At 41.4% G+C, this 23,680-nt stretch overlaps 1 protein-coding gene across 3 annotated transcripts in view; it reads left to right on the top strand.

Annotated features, from left to right (window-relative positions):
* The window catches only part of RNF180 (ring finger protein 180), a 363,816-nt gene that overhangs the window by 219,313 nt on the left and 120,823 nt on the right, over positions 1 to 23,680 (top strand). For 2 of the 3 annotated variants that reach the window (XM_075932404.1, XM_075932402.1), the window contains exons 1-3: positions 3,071 to 3,555; positions 11,092 to 11,230; positions 22,723 to 22,818. In XM_075932404.1, the coding sequence (XP_075788519.1) occupies positions 11,129 to 11,230; positions 22,723 to 22,818 (198 nt within the window). In that variant the 5' untranslated portion in view covers positions 3,071 to 3,555; positions 11,092 to 11,128. Of the gene's footprint in view, positions 1 to 3,070; positions 3,556 to 11,091; positions 11,231 to 22,722; positions 22,819 to 23,680 lie in introns of those variants that run through there. The other variant, XM_075932403.1, reaches the window with a different exon arrangement.

Below are 23,680 nucleotides of genomic sequence, written 5' to 3'. Positions count from 1 at the left end.
GGCTGTGAAGGCTAGAACTGGAACAGAGTTTACAGGGAAGTGAGATCAAGTCATGGAGGTTGGGTCCATGGAGTACTATTAGCCAGGGGGGAGGAGTGGTGTCCCTGCCCAAGGTTTGTGGAAGGCTGGAGAGGGATGGCACGAGACAAATGGCTTGGTCACTGTCTTCGGTCCATCCCCTCCAGGGTCCCTAGGGTTGGCCGCTGTCGGTAGACAGCCTACTGGGCTAGATGGACCTTTGGTCTGACCCAGGACGGCCATTGTAAGCTCAGGGCTCAGGGTCGGGGGTCTCAGTGGACCCCCTTGATTCTCTTGCACACCTGCTTCTGGGTGGCCAGGCTGGCAGCTCTCCTGCCCTAGACGGCCACTTTCCTGTGCCTAGTACGGAGATCGTGGACGAGGTCCACGATGTCCACACTAGCCCAGGCGGGTGCCCGCCTCTTGCGGTCCCGGGCAAGCTCCCGGGAGCCTCCAGCCTGGTCCTGGGAAGAGGGGGAGGGCTGGGGGGCATCGGGTGGGTGGCTCGATCCGTGCCAGGTGCAGGGTCTGCTGGCTGGGTGCTGGCAGGCTTGCACCTGGCACGGGCACCGTAGCCAGCCCGTGCCCCTTTAAGGGGTCCGGGGCCGGGAGGGGGGCAGACGAGTTTCCCTGGTGTTGGCCAGAGTGGCCACCAGGGAAACCTGGGGAGGGCTAGCCTCCCACTAGTTCGAACTAGGCTTAATCCTCGTAAAATGAGGTTTTCCTAGTTCGAACTAAGCGCTCCGCTAGTTCGAATTAAATTCGAACTAGCGGAGCGCTAGTGTAGCACCTATTAACGTTAGTTCGAACTAACGTCCTTTAGTTCGAACTAACTTTGTAGTGTAGACATACCCAGGGTGAGTTGAAAAATACTATATCTTATCATTTTTACAGTGCAAATATTTGTAATAAAAATATAAAGAAAGCATGATACACTACATTCTATGTTGTAATAAAAATCAATATATTTAAAAATGTAGGAACACATCCAAAATATTTAAGAAATTTTAGTTAGTATTCTATGATTTAACACTGTGATTAAAACTGTGATTAATTTTTAAATTGCAATTAATTTGTGTTACTCACTTGAGTTAACTGATCAAGCGACAACCTCGATTTTAAGTTAATCATGATTTTTTTCCCCAACCTGCCTCATGATAACTGAAGATGAGGCGTTGGCAACAGAGCCAGTTCCTAACAGGACTGCTTTTATGTGACGATTTCTTCAAAAAGACTTGACATTCCTGTTTTGCTGTGATTCCTGCCCCTCACCAATGGTGTGACATTATATTTTTGTATGCCAGTCTGTGTTTAGCCTTCTGTAGTTTCCTACGGTGTAGTCTGTAAAGTGTGTAAAGTCTGTGTATGTTTGTACAGCATGTAGCCCAGTGGGGTCTGGTCCTGACTGGGACTCTGGGATACTAACACTAGATTGTCTTTATCTTCTTGTCCATCTAAATGACTTGAAAAACATGTAGCGGACCCCCAGGGAAAGGGTCTAGACCAGCATTTCCCAAACTATGGGCCACGGCCCAGTACCGGGCCGCAGGAAAAAAATATCAGGCCTCAGCATGGCTGCCAGGAGGGGAACAGAGTCGGGCGGGCTGGGAGGCGGTGTGTGTGGGGGGGGGAACTGGCTGCTGGGAAGCAGGGTTGGGGGCAGCAGGACTGTCCCACGGAGATGGGGAGAGTTGGGCGGCCGGCGGAAGCACAGATGGGGGCAGCAGGGCTGTCCCATAGAGATGGGGGGAAGCGGGCGGCTGGTGGAAGCAGGGTTGGGGGCAGCGGGGCTGTCCTGCAGATATGGGGGGAAGCGGGCGGCTGGTGGAAGCAGGGTTGGGAGCAGCGGGGCTGTCCTGCAGAGATCATGGAGGGCAGGAGGCGGAACCAGGGCTAGACGGGGCAGGGGGGCTGGCCAGGGGAGATCAGGAGGAGGAGGACAGGAGAACCAGCTGCCGGAAGCAGGGCTGGACGGGGGCAGCGGGGCTCGTCAGGGGAGTCGTCGGGGGAGCGGGACTGACCAGGGGAGATTGGTGGGGTGCGGGGGGAACCAGCCACCAGAAGCAGGGCTGGATGGGGGCAGCAGGGCTGGACTGGGGAGATCGGGAGGAGAAGTGGGGCGGGTAGGGAGAGCGGGACTGACCTGGGCACATGCAGACCCTGCTGACCTTGGCAGACGAGTGAGTCTGGCCAGAGATTCCATTTTGCCCCACCCCCACATACTCTCCCTTAAGTAGTTGAGAACTGTCTGGCAGGTAGACACACTCAGGCAGCGTGAGCACATCTACCAGCCAGGCAGTTCGCAGCTAAGGACGGATACACGGAATTATAATAAAACTTACCTAATTAGAAAATACCAGACATTTCATATATCTGGTAATTTCTCAATTTGTTTCCTGGACAAAACCCTCAAATAACGGACTGTCAGGTACAAAACCGGACACTTGGCAACCCTACCCTTCCTTGCACCCTCCCTCCTAGCCAGGAACCCTATCCCCAATCTGCTCCTGCTCCCACCTCCTGGAGTGCTCATGAGGCGCCGGGTCCCCCAAGTCCTGGCCCAGGCTGGGCAAAGGATGCAGCCGGGTGAAACTCTGAAAATGTATTCATTTTTTATTCTTTTTTTTATATCCGTTTATATTTTTGGGCTGCAAATAAAGGTACTGAAAAATAACCTGGTTCCTACTAAAGTAAAAAGTTTGGGAACCCCTGATCTAGCCAGCTTTCTAGCCATCTTACAGTCCATTTATCCAATACATATTCCTTTAACTTGCTGGCAAGAATATTGTAGGTGACTGTATCAAAAGCTTTGCTAACACTGGCACTGGGGGCTTTGGGAGGACCAGAAACAACCTATCTCAATATTCATCATTTGCTTCATGAGTATGCAAATATGCAAATGAATGTTATCCATCCTCCAAAAGCTTGTGAATGGATTTACTGGTCCCTGTGTCAAAAAGTTTGGGAAGCCCTGGTCTAGACCATGGTTTCCCAAACTGGGAGGTATGAAGAACTTCCAGGAGGGCGTGGGGCAACCCGGCCACACCCCCCCACACACCTCCCTGTCAATCCCATCCCAAGTTCTGCTGCTATTTTTTGGGGAGGGGGGCATGAGAGTTTCTCAAAAATCAAAAAGGGGACGTGAGGCGGAAAAGTTGGGGACCCGCTGGTCTAGACCTCTGCCCTGAAGCGATCCCCAGAGGGGCTGAACGCAGGGCACCTCGCCTTGCCCCGGGGTTCCCCGTCACCGCACGAGGCGGGGCAAGGTGGAATCCGCAGGCGTCAGGTAACTGTCACCCATTGGAGGCCTCCGTCCGCCGGCCCCGCACCCCGCACAGCGGCAGCTGCGCTCCCCTCCGCCAGCCCCGGCCTGCCCACAGCTCGGCGGAGCAGCGCCCTCCCCACCGGCCTGGAGCGCTTTTTGCTGCGGATTGTCACCCGTCTCTTCCCGTCCGCAGCTGCGGCGCCCGCCCTGGACCTCCGCGAGTGCTCGGCCCAGCGCCTGCCGTGCCGGATACTACCCCGCCCGGCGGAGCGGTAAGCAGGACGCGCCGCTGCCCAAGCCGGGCAGCCCGGCACAGCCACCGCAGCCCCGCGGGCGGGCCCTGCCGTCAGTGGGGACGCGGGGGCGTGACGGGGTGCGGCGCAGGGGACGTTTGTCTCCGTTCGCCGCCACAGTCGGGTCCCCTCCCCCCGGGGGGGCTGCGCGCGAGGAAGGAAGAGCCCCGCTCTCCCGGCGCTGTCCGGGTCAGCAGGCTTGGCGGGCGCCGTGTGGTTCGTGCTTCTGGCAAACGGCAATGGAAACGTGTCTGTGTGTGTGTGGGGGGGGGGGGGGGATGCCGGACTCGTGGGGCTTGTCTTCACCGGTGCCCCTGTGTGGACGGGAGAGCGTCCCCCGTGGGCCTGGCTATGTTGTGCGGTGGAGAGAAACGCTCGTGTGATGGCCCAGTGCTGGGGGAGATTTCAGCATTACTAGTAGGGTGGCCAGGAATCAGGTTCGCGACAGGAGCACCCCCTAACAGGCTGATAAGAGTCTAGTCAGTGGTGAGACATGGTCAGTCTCCTCACCTGCCCTGGGCCTATGCACTACTCCGACCCAATCACTGGTTCCACAGCTCTGATTAGCAAGGAACCTCAATCAATGGTTGCTACAGGAGCCTGGTCAGTGTCCTACAGATGTTACGTTTAGATTAATCAATTAATCCAATAGTGGATGGAATTTGCACGGACTATTGGAGTAGTTGATAAGGGTGCCTCCGCCTTTGAAATGTAGCAAGAGCCCTGCTGGCTCTTGCTACATTTCAAAGACAAGAGGTGCCACTAGAGCAGGGGCCCAGCAGGAGGACTCAAGTTGCCCCCCACTGGCCCTGTGCTCCCTGCTTTTGAAATGTACAAAAGCCTCAGGGTGCTCTTGTACATTTCAAAAGCAAAGCACAGAGAGAGTATGGGGCCAATGGAGGACTGCTTGAGTCCTCAGCTCACCCTATGCTCCCCATGGTGCTTCTGCTTTTGAAATATAGGAGGGGGCAGGGAAGGAGGAAGGCTGCTGGCTCTTAGTCTTAGGGGCTTGAGGCAAAAATGACAATGTGAGGGAAGAGTGCTGCCATTTCTGCATAGTGTGAGCCTGCTGACTCCCAGCCTACCATGTTGCTAACATCTCCCAGCCTGCCCCTGTTTAATCAGTTAACTGGATAAACTTAACATTTAATGGATTCACTAATTAAACAGGTTTTTACATCTCTAGTTGGCACACCTTAATTAAATTTAGCCCTGGCATGAATTGGTGCAAGTCTATGGAAGTAATATCTGCTTGCAGTAGGGCTAAGTTTCCAATTCTGTCTTTTTCTTTGTAGTATTATCTTTCCTAGCCTCTAACTCCATCATTTGGTGTAGTCTCTCACATATATACGTGTAATTCCTGTTGATAGATATTTGCAATATTAGAACAGTACTTAAGCACTTCGACTAGAAGTGTAAAAGCAAACTGAAGAGTATTAGGTGCCCATCTTGCTCTGCGTTTCAGTGGAAGTTGGATACATAACTTCTATTTGTTCCTTTGAAAATATCTTCTTTAAAGACCGGAGTGATAAGCATCTTAACAATACTGGAAAGGAACACCATGTCCTTTCTCCCTTCTTGCTTCCTTGCTCATCTGGTCTTCTGCCAATCTGAAGACAGTTCTTTGGCCCTTCTTCCCCTCTTCCTTCTTTCCTCCTCCTACTTTCTTGATGTTGCCACTTCAGGACTCTGTGGAGTTGACTTTGAGCCTTTTTAAGTTGCACTATATCATAGATGAGCAGACACTGGCACAAGCCAGCAGCTAGTTTTCCATGCATATGCCAGCAGCTGGCAGCACCTTCCAACCTAGCCAGCAGCTAGTTTGTACCACATTGGGAACATGCACTCTAAGCCAGCAGCTAACACCAGTTCACTGGCCAGCAAACACCACCTCTCCTTAGAACCCCAGCCCAAGACTCTCAGTCTGTAGCAACCACCATTTTTTCATTATTTCTGGTAATTGCTGCTGCAGCACACTCAAGTTCCAGAACCTGAAAACCACCCTTAATTGCTTGCTGTTATCCAATTCCCACATTTTTTTGTGGACACAAAAGCTTGTGTGATATGGTGGGTCAGAAGATGATTGAGGGGGTCAAAATTGAGAATTGCTTGCTCTATAATATTCCTTGTTTTATATCATCTCTTACCTTACCTCCTTTCCAAATTAGTCCTATGATGAAATCCTATCTCTATTGAAGTCAGTTGGAGTTTGGCTATTGACTTCAGTACAATCAGGATTTCATCCATAGTCATTGTAAGCCCCTACATTTTTCTGGAATACTTTTTACTGGATTTTTCTTGATCTTTTCTAATTATGTCTCTTTTGAGATGAAATGAGCAAAACTAAATACAATATTTTAAATTAGTATTTTATATGTGTATAACACAGGATTTTAAAAAAATATCCATACTTCTATAGCCAGTGTTTGCTAGAAGGGAAAGGGAGGGTTCAGTTTCTTCCCCATCCTAGAACCAACTGATGGTTGTTCACACTCCCCTAACTTTCTGGATGCTGCTCAGTGTACATGCATGTGTCTTGTCTCCCATCCTTCACCTGATTTGGGTGTTCCTCAACTATGAATAGTTCCAGTGCCGTTCCATGTTGCTGCTCATTGCTATTTTCCCTTAAAGGGTCAAAAAACCCGATATGATTCTTATCTTGGTTTTTTTTCCCCTGCTGACAAGATTCTGAACAGCATCTGTGAAAGTGATATGATTTTATTTTGTCACTGCTTGGCAACAGTTGCAGAGGTGCTGGGACATTCTGCAAACTTAGGAAGATGTTATTGCAGAGAGTCACATTTGGAAAGTTACCTTTGAAAACATACAATATACAATGTTTCAGGTGTCTAGTTGAGTGTTTCTATTGTTGGGTACTCAACATAAATCACTTTCTGAGTTGAGCGCCTAACCTTCTGAAAGTTAGGTCCATTCCAAACTTGAAGGTGCCCTGCCCAAACACTTGTACGCTTTTGAAAATCTTGGTGAAGGGCTGTACATTTAATTTTCACTGTCAGTGAATTTCTCTGTTCTACCTATGTTACAGCATTATATTTTCAAAGATATCTTCACTGAAATGTTCACTATACTTATGTCTTGTTTCTGAGAAATTTAACTAATTCAGAATGGTGTGTAGTATTTGTTAAAATAATGCTTTCCAATTAGAATTATTTTGCCCTTTCTATGTTGAATTTTATCTTCCATTGTCTTGTCCAGTAACCTTGTCTTCTCTGGGCCTTCTGAAGTCCTTATGGTCATTCCAAGTCTTGACTAATCAAAAGAATGTTATTAGCAAATGTCTCCTCACTATTCACTCACTTTCTAGATTTTTAGTTACTTATATTGAACAATAATAGTGATAACACTTGATTCTTGGGTACCTCACTACTAACCTCTTGGCATATAAGAATGCCTTGAAGTTTAGGTTCCACTCATATTCTGGTCTTGATTAGCCTTTAAGTTCACAGTGCTCTTCAGCTAAAGGTTTCTGAACATGTGTGAGACAATGATTTAAATGTGAATTTATCTGTCCTATTATTCATTTTAGTCAGCTATTGTAGTACATCACTGTTTCAGTCAACTATTGTAGTACTGCTGTGGAAGTATGTGACAAAGAAACAGTCCCCCAAACACTATTTTAGTAAAAACTCACCACAAAAGAGCAAAGTAATCTATTGTTGAGTGTATCTATTTTTCCTCGAAGCATCTACTTTAGTAAGAATTTGTATTCTGCTTCTGCAACATACAAACCCAATACAGTTGCTCCAACTCTAGCTCTAAAGAAACAAAGTTTATTATGGGAGATTATATGCAGGCATTTACTTTAAAAAACATTTTGTTACATAAATCTTTATTTGTAACAAATTGGGCAATAGGTTGACTGTTTCCGCCAAAGTGAGAACTGAAGCAAAGCACAGAATAGACCTTCAGGAATTTTCTCATTTAAAAACAACTGCTATGGCAGAAAATACTGCAAATTGCTGTAATTTGTTCCTCCAAATTATTTATTTTCCTTTTTTTAAAACTATGTTTTTACATAGCTTATTGTCAGCCCAAAAAGTAGAAAGAAAATAGTTACTACAAATACATAAGTTTAATTTAAAAATTTTTTGCATATGGACATGGTGGGGTAGATGAGAGAAAATCTGTTTTGAAAGTACTCATTTTGTGAAACAACAAAAAACCAGTGTTCATGTATTTAATGAAATAAATGATTGAGCACCTTCCAGATGTTGTTATAACATGGATTCTTTTAATGGTATGAGAAAGTAAATGAAACAATGCAATACATAAATAAACAGGCCTTGTTTGAACACAGATAAATGTCAAGAACTAGAGCATTTGGAAGCTTCTGAAATACAAATGTGAGCTTTTTAAAGCTGTTCCCCGCTCTGGCACTCCAAGTGCAGAGGTGGGGGCCCACAAGAGACCTTAAAGCAGATGCCTATATAGGCAAAGTATTTTTAAAAGCTCCCCATGATCACAGATTCCCTGGTCTTGGGAGGTAGCTGCTCCCACCTGGTGAAACAAAAAAACAAAACAAAAACCCTTTGTTCCTGAACTGTGGAAGAAAGCCCTTGAACTTCTCCCAGATGGGTACCCCTGAGCTCCTTTACCACAAGAGAGCTTGGAAAAAAGATAAAACAAACTGCAATCTCTGATAGCTTACCTCTCAGTCTTAGATCTCCTATTGCCATCCAGGACACAAGAATCAAATCATCGCCTTAAACAAAGGTGATTTCATTAAACAAAACAAAAAGATACACTTAATAAATCCTACTTGGTGGCTTTAAAGCAACTGTGAAAAGAACAATTTAAAAACACAGAGAAATTCCATCCATGGGATATAGCTTAAAGTACAGTGTATGGTAGGGGAAGGCACATGGACTTAACACAGAGAAATTTAACCAAACAACAAAATTAAAAAAAAAAAAACCTGATCGCATCTAAATGGACATTCAAGGTCCAGTCCATTTCCATGCCCAGTATTCTTTACATGGTAGTCCTGCCTGGTCCAATTAATCTTTTCCCCTCCAACTCCTGGCTTAAAACTTACACAAAGAAAAACAGCAGGCAGGTATATCTTTCAATTCAAATCTCAATACTTTCGCCCATTGGCTCTCCTGATTCCCTGCCAACATCCCCTATCTACCTGAGTTTAACCCTTCAGTTAATGCTGGGATGTTCAGAAAAGGCCAATGCTCCTCCTATCCATCACAGAGCTAGTCAAAGAAACTCAAAACTGTATACAAAGAAACAGTCCTTGTAGTCCATATAGATTGGTTGACCTCTTAAGATCAACACTGGTGTATTGCTGGATTAAATATATGATTATTATTGTATATTATAAATGGACAAGAAAGACCTGCCATCAGTCAAATTGATCAAAACTTGTTCTTAATGTTTATAAATGCATAATTTGTAATTCCATTTTCACAATATATATAAGGTATGATCAAAATTATATCTGCAGTAGTAGTCCCCGAATGATGTTATTCATAATATTTCAAAACTGGAGTTTGAACTGAATACTTTTTTGAGAGAGACCTTTAACATTTTTATACCCTTTGACTGCTGGTTTCAAATATGTCATATACTGAAGGGCTATTAAAATAACTGTTGACAGTAAATGTGTAAGAAAAACTCAAGATACAGGAATGTCTTGTGTGGTTCAAAGCATTTGTATTTTTCATATTCTTGTCACGTGCAAGATAAAGTCTCGAATGTGAATGTTTTGTTTTTGCATAAATGCACCTACCATGATCTTTCATTCAACCAATTTCGATCTGAAGCTCCTAGTCATTACTAATACTATTATATTTATTTGTCTAGAAATAAAAGAATAATGGAGTTTTAACATAAATTCACACTTTACCTGTGTATTGAAAGCTGCAGAAAAATAAGAGAGGCACTGCAGCAACCTGTCTTATTTCAATATGTGAACAAAAAGTCTGGTTTTAATAGATTTATAATCAGAGTTACCATTTTAGTAAACAGAAAATTGTTACAATTAAAGCTTTAGTAAGATAGTAGAATCCTAGTTTACTGTAGAGGAAAAAGCAAAATGAAGTTCAAGTTCTTTTTGCTGAAAAATGTATTCAGTTTTTGACATTTCATCATTCTTCCTTTAATCACATGATCTTTCTTCAGAAACTAAGCGGATTGGTGACATGTCACCTAAGCTATTGCTTGTTAGAAAGAAATGCAAAGAAAAGCAATGAACTGTACAAACAATTTCTTAGATACCTTTCAGTTTTCATTAATAATACAAAGTTAGTCAAAATAAGTGTGAAATTATTGACTCAATTGCACTTTGATATTGCAGGCACACACAGAATCCTTTTTTGGTCTTTTGCCATTTATTTTAAATGCTGTTTTTAATTTGAATGTGTTCTTTCAGGCTGTGTCTACACTGCACCCCTTTTTCGGAAAATGGATGCAGATTAGACCAGTCGGAATTGCAAATCCACGGGGGATTTAAATATCCCCCGCGGCATTTGCATTTACAAGGCTGCCGCTTTTTTCTGGCTTGGGGATAAGCCGGAGAAAAGCGCCAGTCTAGACGCGATTCTCCGGAAAATAAGCCCTTTTCAGGAGGATTTCTTATTCCTTCCTTTCAAGTAGGAATAAGAAATCCTCCGGAAAAGGGCTTATTTTCCGGAGAATCGTGTCTAGACTGGCGCTTTTCTCCGGCTTATCCCCAAGCCGGAAAAAAGCAGCAGCCATGTAAATGCAAATGCCGTGGGGGATATTTAAATCCCCCGTGGATTTGCAATTCCGACTGGTCTAATCTGCATCCCTTTTCCGGAAAAGGGGTGCAGTGTAGACACAGCCTCAGTGTTTGTGGTAGGGGTAGCCACCAGAACACCTTGATCCTGGGGACCCTTTAAATATAAATGTTAGGTTTAATTTTCAAAATAAATTGCTTAGGAGATCAGAAAAAACAGGGGACTGGAGCAGGAGGTAGATTTCTGGGGGGCATGGGAAGGGGGAGTTTTAAGAGGTCTCTGACAGAAAGACTTAATGTGAAATTTGCATAAGGAAGAGACTTCAGAGGTCAAAGACTTAGAGTAGACCAAAGAAAAGTATGGAATACAATGTTGAGCAAAGACAAAATGTCACTGTCATCTTCTTCTTTTTGGTGTCGTCTTAATTTAAGTCTCTGTCTTGCAAGTGGACTGACCCTTGGGCCAGAGTGATTTCCTTGTCTGTCGTGGTATGGGTCCCTTCACACAGAGTAATTTTCAGGATTAGAGTTTTAGATAGTAAGATCACTGAGGATGAGACCTTGTCCTTTTGGTATTCTAAAGAACCATGAAAATATGGGATGCTATATGACTAAATGGATGAAAAGTACTTTATAAAATCATAGTAATAGTAGTACCTGTATTAGTATTTGTTGCTAATGTGAGGAGGGATTGCTCATGTGACTAAGATTTACAGGTTGAACTCCATCTGTAATTTGAACAGATTACAGGTGCCTAAACAAATTATACATTTTTTTTGTCTTTATAGCGCTAACAAATAAACAGTTGAAGGTCCAGAAGTTAAAATGAATACTCTAGATGCTGACATGCTTTGTTGCTGGAAGTGTAGAAAATATATAGCAAATTCTGATTGTCTCATAAAATATCATGGAAATCAACTATTTGAAGTAAGTATAGCTTCTTTATTTTTCCATTGCCATTGATAGTATCAATATATAATAAAATTCCAGGAATGCTACTCTGTGTCAATCTGCAACCAAAATGATTATACAGTTAGTGTGAAGTCATGAAAATACTGTGACAGGCATGGTTAAGGGCTCTTTCTGTTCAGAATTTCACCAGGTTGAATCATAACTGAGTTTTGTTATCTGTTCCCATCCAGATTTTAAGTTCTCAGCCATTTTGATTTAACACATTTCTCCTGTGTGATTACAGCAACAGTAAGGCATGTATCTATTGGGAATGTTAATGGCTTAACCGATGAGCAATCACTTATTAGTTAACAGTCCTGGTTAACCGCAGCAACATCTTCCCGTCCCACCCCCCATATGCTCTTTATATAAAACTGGGAGCAACAGGCTGGCTCAGTCACAGCCCATCAGTCTACTTTTAAATGAAGAGCATATGGGGGAGCCACTTGCCACCCCAAGCTGCTGCCTCAGATAAAGAGGCAGGAGCGCAGAGCAGCAGAAGAAAGCTGGTCCATGTGGGGAGCCAGTTTAAAAACTGGCTCCTACCTGCCACCCCACGCTGCTACCTCTGTCCAAGTCCCCTGTGGAAAGAAGCTGCTCTGGCATCCCATGGGCCCTCCACAGATAGGGGCTGCTGTCACCTCACGCTGCTGCCTCTGTCTCAGAGGCAGAAGTGCAGGACAGCAGGAGGGAGCTGGTCTGCACAGGGAGCTGGTTTTTACAGAGGCAGCAGTGTGGCATGGCAGGGGACTCCCTGGGAATGGTGCTGGGAGTGCATTGGCTGTTGGCCCTGCAACTGGAGGGGGGAGCATCAAGTAACCATGTAACCACTAATAATTTTAGCAGTTACACAATTATTAAAATAACTGATTTCTAACATCCCTAGTGTCTATACAAGAGTCAAAGAATGTGCTGACTAATGTGGTAGTTTAATCACCATCCTTACTCCACAGCTAATTTATATACATTAGTTTAATTGATTATAGGAGGGAGACTGCACAGATGGTAGTTTACTTGGCCCAACTGCCACCTACATAAATCAACACAAAGTAACACAACCCAGATACAACAACAGAGTCAGCACACACAGTATCCTCAAATACTCATAGCCCCTCACCACAGCACATGGCACTCATTAGCAACCTATGCAAATCAACACAATTATCTGTCAACCTAGGTTGGGAGGCTTGCTCCTTCAAGCAGCGTAGACATACCCTCTGTGTCTCTGGGCCCCAATCCCTGCCCTTTTCCTCCATATTTCACTCCTGGCTAGCTTAGGCAGCTCTTCATTCAGTTTTCTAACTTCAGAGAATCCTTATCTTAGGCTCTGAACTTTATGGTTGCCAGGTGTTCAGTTTCGAACCAAACAGTCCAGTATTTGAGCTTTCTGTTTGGGAAATAAATTGAGAAAATATAAATGTCCAGTATTTTCTAAATGAGATGTAATGTCAATTGTGATGTAATGTCAAGTGTGTCCGGTATTTTTGTTGAAACCATCTGGCAACCCTACTGAACTCTCCCCGTATAATGAATGTGGAGTCTAGATACCAAACTTGAGATTGAATTGTATTGGGAAACAGGGAATCTAGGAGTTAGATTCTGCAATGCCTAAATCCCATCTGTGAATCTAGAACTTAATTATTGCCCTTATGTTCTGCAGCATGATGAAGGTTGATATCCCTTATACCAGGAATGAGGAACCTTTTTTGGGCTAGGGGCCTCTGACCCACACAAAAAACAGTCAGGAGCCATGTACAAGTGAGAAGCAAAAAAACGAAAACAAACCTTCATTGACAGCCCCAGGCTGAGAAGGAGAAAGACACTCCCCATATTCCCCTCACACACCAGAGCCTTCGGGGGCCCAGCCTTGTAGATTTTGTGTGCTCCAGCTGCACGGTGGAGTAGTGGGGGGCTGGAATGCCAATGTGGGCTCCTCAATGTTGGGAGGGACATGAGCCTCAGGAGCTGGAACCAGGCAAGACAAGGGCCACATCCAGTCCCTGGGCTTGAGGTTCCCTACCCCTGCTTTATACATTTGTATGCTAGCTTGTGTTAATGTAGATATTTTTATTATTCATGTAAAAGTCCAAATTTTGGGGAGAATCCCAATAAAAGTATTGCCTTAAAATCTTGTAGACGTGAGTTTTGAAGCTTCTATACTAATGTGTATGTAGTTAGTGAAGTTAAACTATATATGCCAGATATTTCTACATGTTATATTGACCACTGCATTTTTTAAAAAATGGTGAAGAATAAGGGACGTTATAAAAATACCATAGCTCGCTAGAGCTGACCTCTTTTACAACAGAATGGCATACACATTTAAAATACTATTTTTGATCCACATCTTAATTAAAAATAATAATAGAGAAAACACTTGGATGAGCACCTCCTGCTGCTTTGCAATAGCAGTTAATTATCAAGTTGTCTTTCCCAAGACATTCACCATCCTGCTATCATCTTTTATTATGTTGGATCAAAGAGCAAAGTAAACAGAATACACTATATTGATTTTCTTATATACCAGAAACACTCCAAAATGCTATGTTTGACAGTGAAGAAGGATATAATCAGTAGGGACTGAAATGATTTCATTCTTTTATGATTCTTTCATTCTTTTATAAATAATATAGTGTTAAGTATTGCTTTAGAGCCAGTCAGTGATCAGTGATTTTATATAGTTACAAACTCACAAATGAGTATTGGTTTCCATAACTACACAGTTTAAAACCCTAGCGTCTCATAGGCTATTGTTCTCAGAACTCATCATCCATATGTTCATAAAAATATGAGTCTCAATTTATTGATTTTTTTTTCAACGTTATTTTTAGGTCAATTGTTAGGCCCATGTCCTGGGACATATCTACAAAATGGAATCCAAACACTTTTGCAGCCATAGAATCAAATGTGAATGTTGAGAAGGGGAACTCTCTAAAGTCAGCTAAGTAAATCCAATGGCAGCTGCTCCATCATATCTCCTCTCCCACGATGGAGCAATAGATTCTCTGTCCACAGTTAACATATGGAAATCAAAGTAATGAGGAATGATTGTCAATGAATGACTTCCCTGTACATGAGGCTAGAAATCCTCAACAGATGACTGAAAGCTGGGAGTGGGGAGAAATGAGCAGGCCTCCTCACCCCTAGTGTGTCTGGCAGGCTTGGCAGTTTGTGAGTGAGCATGGAGCTATTGAATTTAGAAATTGTTCCCATGGGTGCTAGTGAAATAGTGGGAAAATTGAGAGCCTGCTTTTTCATTTATGCTAATGCCACTTTACACCCATCTGATCATATAAAGGGGCTCTATGTGAGTGAATAAAATGTACTCTTAAAGGCTGCTTGAAATTCAACCTGACCATGTTTTCACAATTGTCCAGGAGTGGGGGTGTTTGTCTATTAATTTTTTGTTTGGTAGTTTAGGGATTAGATTAATATGGATTCTTGGAAGGACTTTAATATAGAGCAGGAGTGGTGAACCTGCCCCCAGCTTGCCTGGGTCTGGCTCTTGAGGCTTGGGGCTTGCCCCCCCCCCCAACATTGGGGAGCCCGTACTGTAGGATTTTTAATAGCTTTTGAAGCGTGCTCAGTTATTGTTAGATATGTAGTATGTGAATCAACCTGTTCACTGAATCAACCTGTTCACTGTTTCATAAGAAATATAGCTAAGAATACATTATTTCCTCAGTAAATGCATGTAACTCTCATGGAGGTGAATGGGAGTTACGGTAGATAATTACACTAAGAATTTATTCTGTCCTTTACTTAATCATTGGGACTACACTTCAGTTTATGATAAAATAATATCTTCCAAGATCTCCCAGTTAAAAATCTCTTTCACATTACATTAACTATTGCGTCTCAGAATGTCACTTTTGTTATTTCTCATTTTCTAATGACATTTTTTATGTTGCCTTTGTATATTCTATGTATTTTAATTCTTTAGTTAAATTATTTTTAAATGATTTGGTGAGATGTGATCTGAAAAAGTGTTAAGAAATGCACTATATCTAAAATTTCTAGCCACTTGTGTATGTATGCATGTGTAAAATACAGTTTCGGCTACAAGACTTGACCATATTTTTAAGCTATTTAGGTATTTAGTGGGATTTCCAAAAGTACTTTAGCACCTACATTATTTGAATGGAAATGGGTTTGAAAATCTCACTAGGTGCTAGATCAGGCCTGGGCAAAATACGGACCGCAGACCACTGGATCCTGCCCGCGGATGCAGCGGGGAGCCCCAGGCAGGCTCCCCTGCTTGCCTCACACACTGCTCAGAAAAGCAGCTGCCAAGTTTATTTCAAAACTGTGATGTCAGAGGGTAAAGGAGGAAGGCTTCAGCGCTGCTCCCAACACAGTCCCATTGGCTGATTTCTGGCCAGAAACTGTCCAGTGGGAGCTACCTGTTTAAATAATATTCAACACACGAAGCACCACAGTTCCCTCCCCTCTGGCTCATTTATTTACACAAGCACATGGCCCTACAGCCTGTGCAGGTGTGGAGTAGGCAGGCAGGTAGGCTCACTGGCTGGCTGAGAAATGTTTTAAGCTCTGCATGCATTTAGCTCTGCAGGCAGTCAGGCTGGTTGGGCTGCTGGCTTGTAAGTCTCCTGGACAAAACCTGCCTGTGACACCCCACTCCCTCCCTTCTCCATCCCTCTCTCCCTCCACTCAACATACCCAAACCCTCCGCTCCCTTCCTGCACCCATACTCCCTCCCAGATCTGGCAACCCAGTCCTCTGCCCCAGATCACAATCCCTTCCTACCCTAGGTCACAAACCAAACACCCCAATCCTATCCCCTAGGTCATGACCCTCTCCTGCCCTAGGTCACATTCCAAAACCCTGCACCCCAGTCCCCTACCCTAGATCATAAGTGCCTCCTTCACCCAAACTTCCTCCCAGGCCCCACTCTCCCTCCTGCACACCAGTTCCTTACCCCAAGCTCCCTTCTGCAGCCAACCTCCATCCCAGACCCCGCACCTCCTCCAATAATATCATGGAAAAGTGTAGCCCTCGACCATTTTCCAAAATCTTGGCGTGGCTCCCCCATCAAAAATTATTGCCCATTCTTGTTCTAGATGCTTTTGAAAATCTCACTAGATGCTTATCTGCACCAATGTATCTGTACCTGTTACCAATGTAACCTTTAAAGATATGACCCTGAGACTTTAGTAGCAGCTCTTATTTGATGAGAACACCTTGTGGAAGTGGGCTCTCTATAGAGAGATGGAATGGGGGGAATGAATCCCAGTCCTCCTGCCCCTCCCTCCCTCCATATCAAAGGCAGCAGCGTATATGGCGGGGGGGACGGACAAACAGGAGCCAGTACGCAACAGGAGCCATCTTAAAAGCTAGCTACTTGCTTGAACCAGCTCCAAGGGAGCCATTTGCTGCCCTGCGTGTAAGTGGGTAACTGTTGAAAATTTCAGCAGTTACACGGTTACTTAATTATAGGAGGCTCTCGACTTGCGACCGCCCGAGTTCTGACCCCCCCGCACTTACAGCCATTTTTGTAAGTGCAGAAGGGACCAAACCCTCCTGACTTATGTCTTTGAACCGCATTTATGACGGTGTACCGTGCCTGTTGTAAATGAGGGTTCAAGTTACGACGCCCCCCCAACTTGTGACACTTCCCCAGGACCAATTGTATTGTAAGTTGGGAGCCTCCTGGAAACACATTTTAACATCCCTAGTTGACACCATTTTACATTGGTTATGTAATCAGTTTACATGGATTTCACTTAAACCTCCCAGTCAACTGCTAAGCAATTTATTATTATGTTTTTATTTCATATTAAAATATTTACATTTAGCCTCTAATTAGTTTTGAAAACTTCTAATTTGGAGATGAGATACATGTCTGGCTAAAAAAGCTTATTGTTAGCTTAAATAAATGGAAAACAACTCTCCATTTTTCCTTTAGCTTTCATCAGTATATTTCTTGCTGTTCCATTAGCCTAAAAAGTACATATTTGTAAAAGTAGGTTTTATGCTTCCTTCCCTCCCCCCTTTTGGGGTCCTGTATATTACTTTATTTTATTTATTGTGTGTTACAAATTTTGTAAGCTGTCTCAAATATTTTAAATAGATAAGTGGGGTAAAAATATTCTAAATAAATAAAAAAGAGTCACTGTTTGCTAAAGATATTTTTAAATGTTTTCACTCTATAAATTGATTTGTAGGGGAAAAGGCAAGAGAGGGAGACAGCCTTTTTAATTTAATATTGTTTCTAGTAGAGGATTATATGCAATTTACTGTCCAAGGGTAGGAAACTGTATTTAGGATTTAGGGTTTTCTCATTTTTTTTAACTTGGAAATTCCTGCTACCTTTTTTTTTTATAAGTAAGGTAGAGTCCCCCGCCCCCTTATGCTTAGTATGATTTATGTTGTGAGTTTCAGTGATGCTTCATGTCTATCCCATGCTGCCATTTGATTTTCCTTTTTATTTAAAAAAAATCCCCAAATAAAATCCAGTCCACTGTGCTAAATGAGGAATTTCTCTTCCTCAGGGTGAAGGTGAACTTTTAAAATTGCATTATAATAATATTCTATGGCAAAATGTGAAAATTTCAGAAAGCTGAAATCCTTTACAACTCAGCAGTATTTGAGAATTAGTTTGAATCCTTCCAGATGACCCTGGTGGATAAAAATCAATGATTAAAAAAACTTTTACAAATTTTTAATCTGATTTTTAAAAATATTTAATCATCAATGAAATACTAATGTTCTCATTTAAAAATAACAGTTAAAGTTAACTTTTATCACAAACATGCAAAACCTACACTTAAAGTCTTATAAAAATGAATTAATGACTCTAGTCTGTCCAGCCTAAAAAACGAGCTCTTGTTCTTGAAAGTTCTCTGCTTTCAATTTCTGTTTCTCAGTAGACTAACGTGCAAAGACAGGCACAGGCTGGATAGGATTGTTTTTGTTCTATGCTTATAATGTGGTGGACCTTGACCAAGCATGGTAGAGTTAGTTAAGACATTAAATAAAGACAGACACACAATTTATATGAAAAGATGTAGACAGCATAGGATGGAACAGTTGAGTAAACTAGAAAGAAAATGGAAGACATTATGCAGCACATACAGCTTCCTGTATTCCCTCACACATTTGCCATAGAAAAATGGTCATGGCTTCTGGGCGTAAAAGAGCCCATGTCTTGGAATATTTTGAATAAATTTGTTCCCTGAGTAAAAAAAAAGGGGGGGGAGCAGGAGGAGGAGGAAATGTGTCAAGTGTAAACAGTGCAAGAGGATGATGCAAGTCTTAGCTTGTAAGAATGAAACATCATAAGGAAAACTGCTTATTGGTGGGAAATGATGTGGATATGTCTGAAGAAATAATGTAGATCAACATTGGAATGCATCATTCTTCAAAACTGTCTATGCTTTCTAGTATAAATGTAATTTAATAAGTAAATTCCCAAGTTGTTTGCTATGTTGGATGTTGCTAGAAAAAAAAAAGTTTACCTTAGCTAATCCTTATGGCTTGTTTAATTAGTTAACTAGGCTTAGAAAATCAACCACGTATACAGTATATGAAAGCTGCAATAAAAAATCTAGAGTTACCAGTTGCCACTAAATGTCATTTTCTTATTTTATATTACATAATACATGCTTCTTTTTTTTTTTAAACATCATGGTCACAGACCATAAGCATAATTCTATAGGTCTGTTCCCTATTTCACTTCAGCACAACTCAGCTTTCCCATCCTATAGTAGGGTATGTCTAGACTACATGGCTCGAGGATTCACGAGGCATACCGGAGCGGTCGACAAAGGCTTCCCTTATCGACCACGCCGCATCTAGACTGTCGTGCTGTGCCAGATCAGCTGATCGTCAGCACAGCACGGCAGCCATTTTTATTTTAATGAAGTGGGGATTATTTAAATCCCTACTTCTTTGTCTATGCCAAGTAAACTACTTTATATGGCTCCGTTGATGGAGCCATGTAGTCTAGACATACCTCTAGTTTTCAGTGAGGCTTACTCCAAAATTAAGTGCAGTCAATGCACAGTCAGTCTTAGATTTTTTTTGGTAACTTGGAATCAGATCTGTATATAAATGACACTGGGGGTGGGGAAGATGAGAACTATTTGTAGAAATTTTAAAGGCACCATACATTCAGTGTTTTGAGGACTTGTCTGTTATAGTTCATAAAATCTGAAAATTTAAAAAAAAAAGTTTAAGGACAACCATCGGCCGGCAACTCAGGAGACTGCTTCAGTTGCAAATGTGAAACATTTAAGATTTTGTTTAATAAAATATAAGTGCTGTTGTATTTGTGTATATAATTTATTTCTTACAATTACTAATGTACTGCTGCATCTGCAGCTTGTCATAATTAAAGAGTATTATGTGCTATTTCTTAAATTAATAAAGTTATCTAAAAAATAAAATAAAATATATACTCTGAGATGTAAAATGCTTTACCGAGCAGTAAATTAACATGTTTTAGTGATCAGTTTTGCACCATTGTTTGAAGCTGTATGTGCAAAAGTATCAACGGGAAACTTGATTTAAATGAGTGATTTTTTTTTTTTTGGTGATTTAAATAAGAGTTAAATTGCCTTGATTTAACTCAGTCTTCCCTGCAGACGACAGTCATGAAGATCAAATAAACACCCAGACAAACAGATAAAACATGATGGCATTAGCTGTCAAGAATAACTTTCTTATATTTTCTTTTTCATGTTTGAAACTGTTCTTTTAATGCAATTGTTTGAATTTGTTCTGTAATGCTATAGCAAAAGCATTCCATCAGCTCTCTCTAAAGTATAATTTTTGGAGTAATTTGAGGGATTATGAAAACTATTTAGTTCCTAATAATTTAATAATAAAGTATTAAAATAAATAAAATATGAATGCTTTCTATTGTTGCCATTGAGGAAAGAAAATTAAATGCTAACAAAGGAAAAAATATTTTTACAATTATTTACATTATGTGTGTTTTTTATTTTCTCTGTATAAAAATGTTACCAGAAAAGTTACTCTTCAGACTGCATTGTTGGTAAAATAACTTCTCTAAAAAGAAACCATTATTTGTATTGTTAAAAGTCAATAAAAACATGGGACATAGGACAGATAAGGGGGTCCCAGAATGTAGGGAGGTTGGGGGGGCTCCTTCAGTGGCTCAGTAGATAAAGGTACCTGCCTCCAGAGCCAGAGGTCAAGGGCTTAAGCCCCTCCTCCCCCACCTCCAACATGGGGCTACCCAAGATCAGCTTGGCAATGGATGCACCTGGCACCCTTGGGACATAGGACAGATAAGATTAAAAAAAATGTTTTAGTTGTAGATTTCTTTTATCCTTTAAAATCTTTTTGTAGGAAACAAAAACTTAAAACAACCAAAAGGCAAATGACTATTTAGTGTGTTCTGTTACTGGTGTTAAAAAGGAATATATATATATACATTGTAATTATTTAGCATTAATCCACTGGTGAACAAATACTGGCCAGTAGGCTGGATCTGGTTCACCAGAGTTAGCCCCTGTCAGGTCAGTGCTACAAGTGCAGGCAATTTCAGCTTCCGTTGGCTGTGTATCACTGTTCCTGGCCGGTGGGAGCTGTGGGAAGCACTGTCCTGGTCCACATTGCTTCCTACAGCTCCTGTTGTCAGGGAACAGCGATCCGCAGTCAACAGGAGCTTCAAGTGCCAGTGTCTGTGGATGCACAGGTAAATATAGCAGCGGCTGCCCACCCAGGGCTAACTGTGGTGAACTGCTGCCATATTATTGCCCACCCTTACATTAATCAATTAAACAATACAAATAATTTTTGAGAGTTACTGAAAATTCTCAAAAATTTGAAGGCAAATCATGATCATTCTCCACCTTATATATTTTCTTTTGTTCCAAGCTACATTCTCATCTCAGTTTGTGGAAAAGTACAGATGCCAAAATGGAGTTCAGCGTCATGTGTCTGGTCATGTGTCCTTGCCTGCTTTGTTGAGTTATAGCAGCCATTACTGATAGGCTGTCTGGATTGTTCCCAAGAGAGAACATACCTTTTCCATGATTCATTGTTTTTGCTAATGGGGCATTATTAGATTGTCTACTTTCTTCATAGCTGTACCTGAAAGGCTAGTTGTGGGTGTTTCCCACTTCACAACATCTTCCAGTAACTCATACATAGCAAAACTGCATGTACAATGTTAGCACATGCAATCCAACAGGATATTAATGTTTAGCAGATCAAGGTTTTGAATACCTCACAAAGTATGCTTTGTACAGAACATCTGATAATTATCTGATGGTGATGAATATGAGTATGTAATGTTGAGTTCGGGCACAGTGTGTTACACCCAGGGTGAGAGAAAGCATTCACTTCAAACTCATGGTGGAAGACATAATAGCAGCTGAATAATAAGTAAAGAAGGCTTGGAGAGGTGGAACTTTTGGAACAAACCTTAAGACCAGATACAGAGGTGATGAACGAGTTTTTAACATTTAGTTAAAAATCCTGACTTTTATGCAAACCTAGAGTAAATTGACTTTTTGCAGGGCTTGTCAATAGACACAATGAAGAAGACAGAACCTATCCTTTCCAGACATTAATGCATTAGCAAAGCAGCATTTGCAGTTTCTGGAGCTACTCTATTAATGGACAGAGGATCTATGTGTATGAATCCATTTGGCATGTCTGTGGTACCCACACTCTTCCTCTATCTCCAGCACAAGAGACCTATACCAGTCCAGATAAGCTTCATACCTTATACTTGCCTAAGATCCTATATCTAGTATCTTCAAAATGAAAGAATGGGTGGATCGGCGTAATTATTTAAAGTGCAGTTAGTAAACCTTTAACACTTTTAAGGCTCTACTGTTGTCTAGAAATATCCTTAGTTCCAAATACTTGTTCATCACATTTTTATTTCTTTTTTGTTCTTCATGTTGCTGCCATAGTAACATAGTAATACACTTTGGTAATACACTAGTCTATACTACAGTAACAAACATTAAAAAAATTAAAACTGCTTTTAAAATTTTAGCAGCAACCTATTCTTGAACACATTTTAAAAAAGAAAATGTAAGACAGATTTTGCCCTGGCAGAAACACTGTTTTAAAAATCAAGTTCCTGGTACGCATTGTTGTAGTTTAGACAAGAGCAAACATTCTACAGGATCAAAAAAGGCAAAACCAGCAATTTATGTGTTTTCTAATTAAACCAACATGGTGCGAAGAAATACGGGTTAGAGAATCTGTCTACTGTCTGGAGAACCAGAAGCATAATGCTATGTAATACAGTTACCTGATTACATGGTTAGTGGGTTTACCAGGATCTATGGTTTTATCAATTTGTCAGTAAATAAGGTAATTCAGGAAGTGCTATATTTAAAAAAAAAAATTCTCTCCCTTTCCTAATGCTTTTCTTTGTGCTTTATTCTAATAGCACTATACTAAGAAAATGATATATACATGAATGTTTATTAGTAAAATAATGTATCTTTATTTAACAGAAATCACATTATTCAGCTGTTTCTCAGTATACTTGCAACGTATGGCACATGAACTTGGAAGCTCTTCCAGACTGGGTGAAATGTGCAATAGAAAAGGTGAGTCCTAGATTTATAAACATGGCATTTGATATTTTATTTGGAAAATAAATAGGGGTAGCAGGCATTAGTCAGGGCAGCATTTATGATGTAGCAGATGGATATACTTCTGTTATCTTGTATAAGCGAGATTGTTTCTTGAGTCCATAATGTGCATTAAGGTGCCATTGACATATAGTATTTATTATATTATTTATTGCATATATACTAAGATATAGAAAAAAGATCTATATATGAATTTATACTAAGATATAGAAAAAAGATCTATATATGCCTGATCTATATATGAATTTTTATTTATCTTGGGCCAGATCATCCACAATTACAAGATAGAGCAGCTCCATTTACTTAAACAGAGCTACTCCAGTTTAAATCTAGCCTTTTTGTTTTTGTTGGCATTGATTACGGTAGCTAACAGTTCTAATGCTGCTGGTAAGGAAGGAATGATATTCATCCACAGAACTAGACTGAAGAGAAAGAGAGATCATTTGTGAAACTTGAGCATGGGGTTTTAGTAGAGATTTAGATTTTTTTTTAATTGTATCCTGATGACTGTTTTTGGAAGTGAATAACAAATAGTTCCATTGCTGGTAATCTGAAGCCTTTTACAAATCCAGTGAAAAGATAGACTCTGGCTCTTCTGAGTCTTTAACAGTTTATAAAAGGTCTTGAAATAATCTCTGACAACTTTCATCAAGATATTACTTCTTCCAGGATCTTCTCTTTGAGTTAATACTTTTCGGGTAGTAGCTAATATTGTAGAATTTATTTAACTGACAATAATAAGCAGTGATATTGGGCTATGATTTTCTTTTTCTGATTTTATCTCATTTTGGGACTCCATCAATATTGACAGCTTCCT

The sequence above is a fragment of the Pelodiscus sinensis genome, chromosome 6 (assembly GCF_049634645.1).
Source record: "Pelodiscus sinensis isolate JC-2024 chromosome 6, ASM4963464v1, whole genome shotgun sequence".
NCBI lineage: Eukaryota > Metazoa > Chordata > Testudines > Trionychidae > Pelodiscus > Pelodiscus sinensis.
The sequence above is the reverse complement of the archived record's forward strand: the minus strand, read 5'-3'. Positions and strand labels throughout refer to the sequence as shown.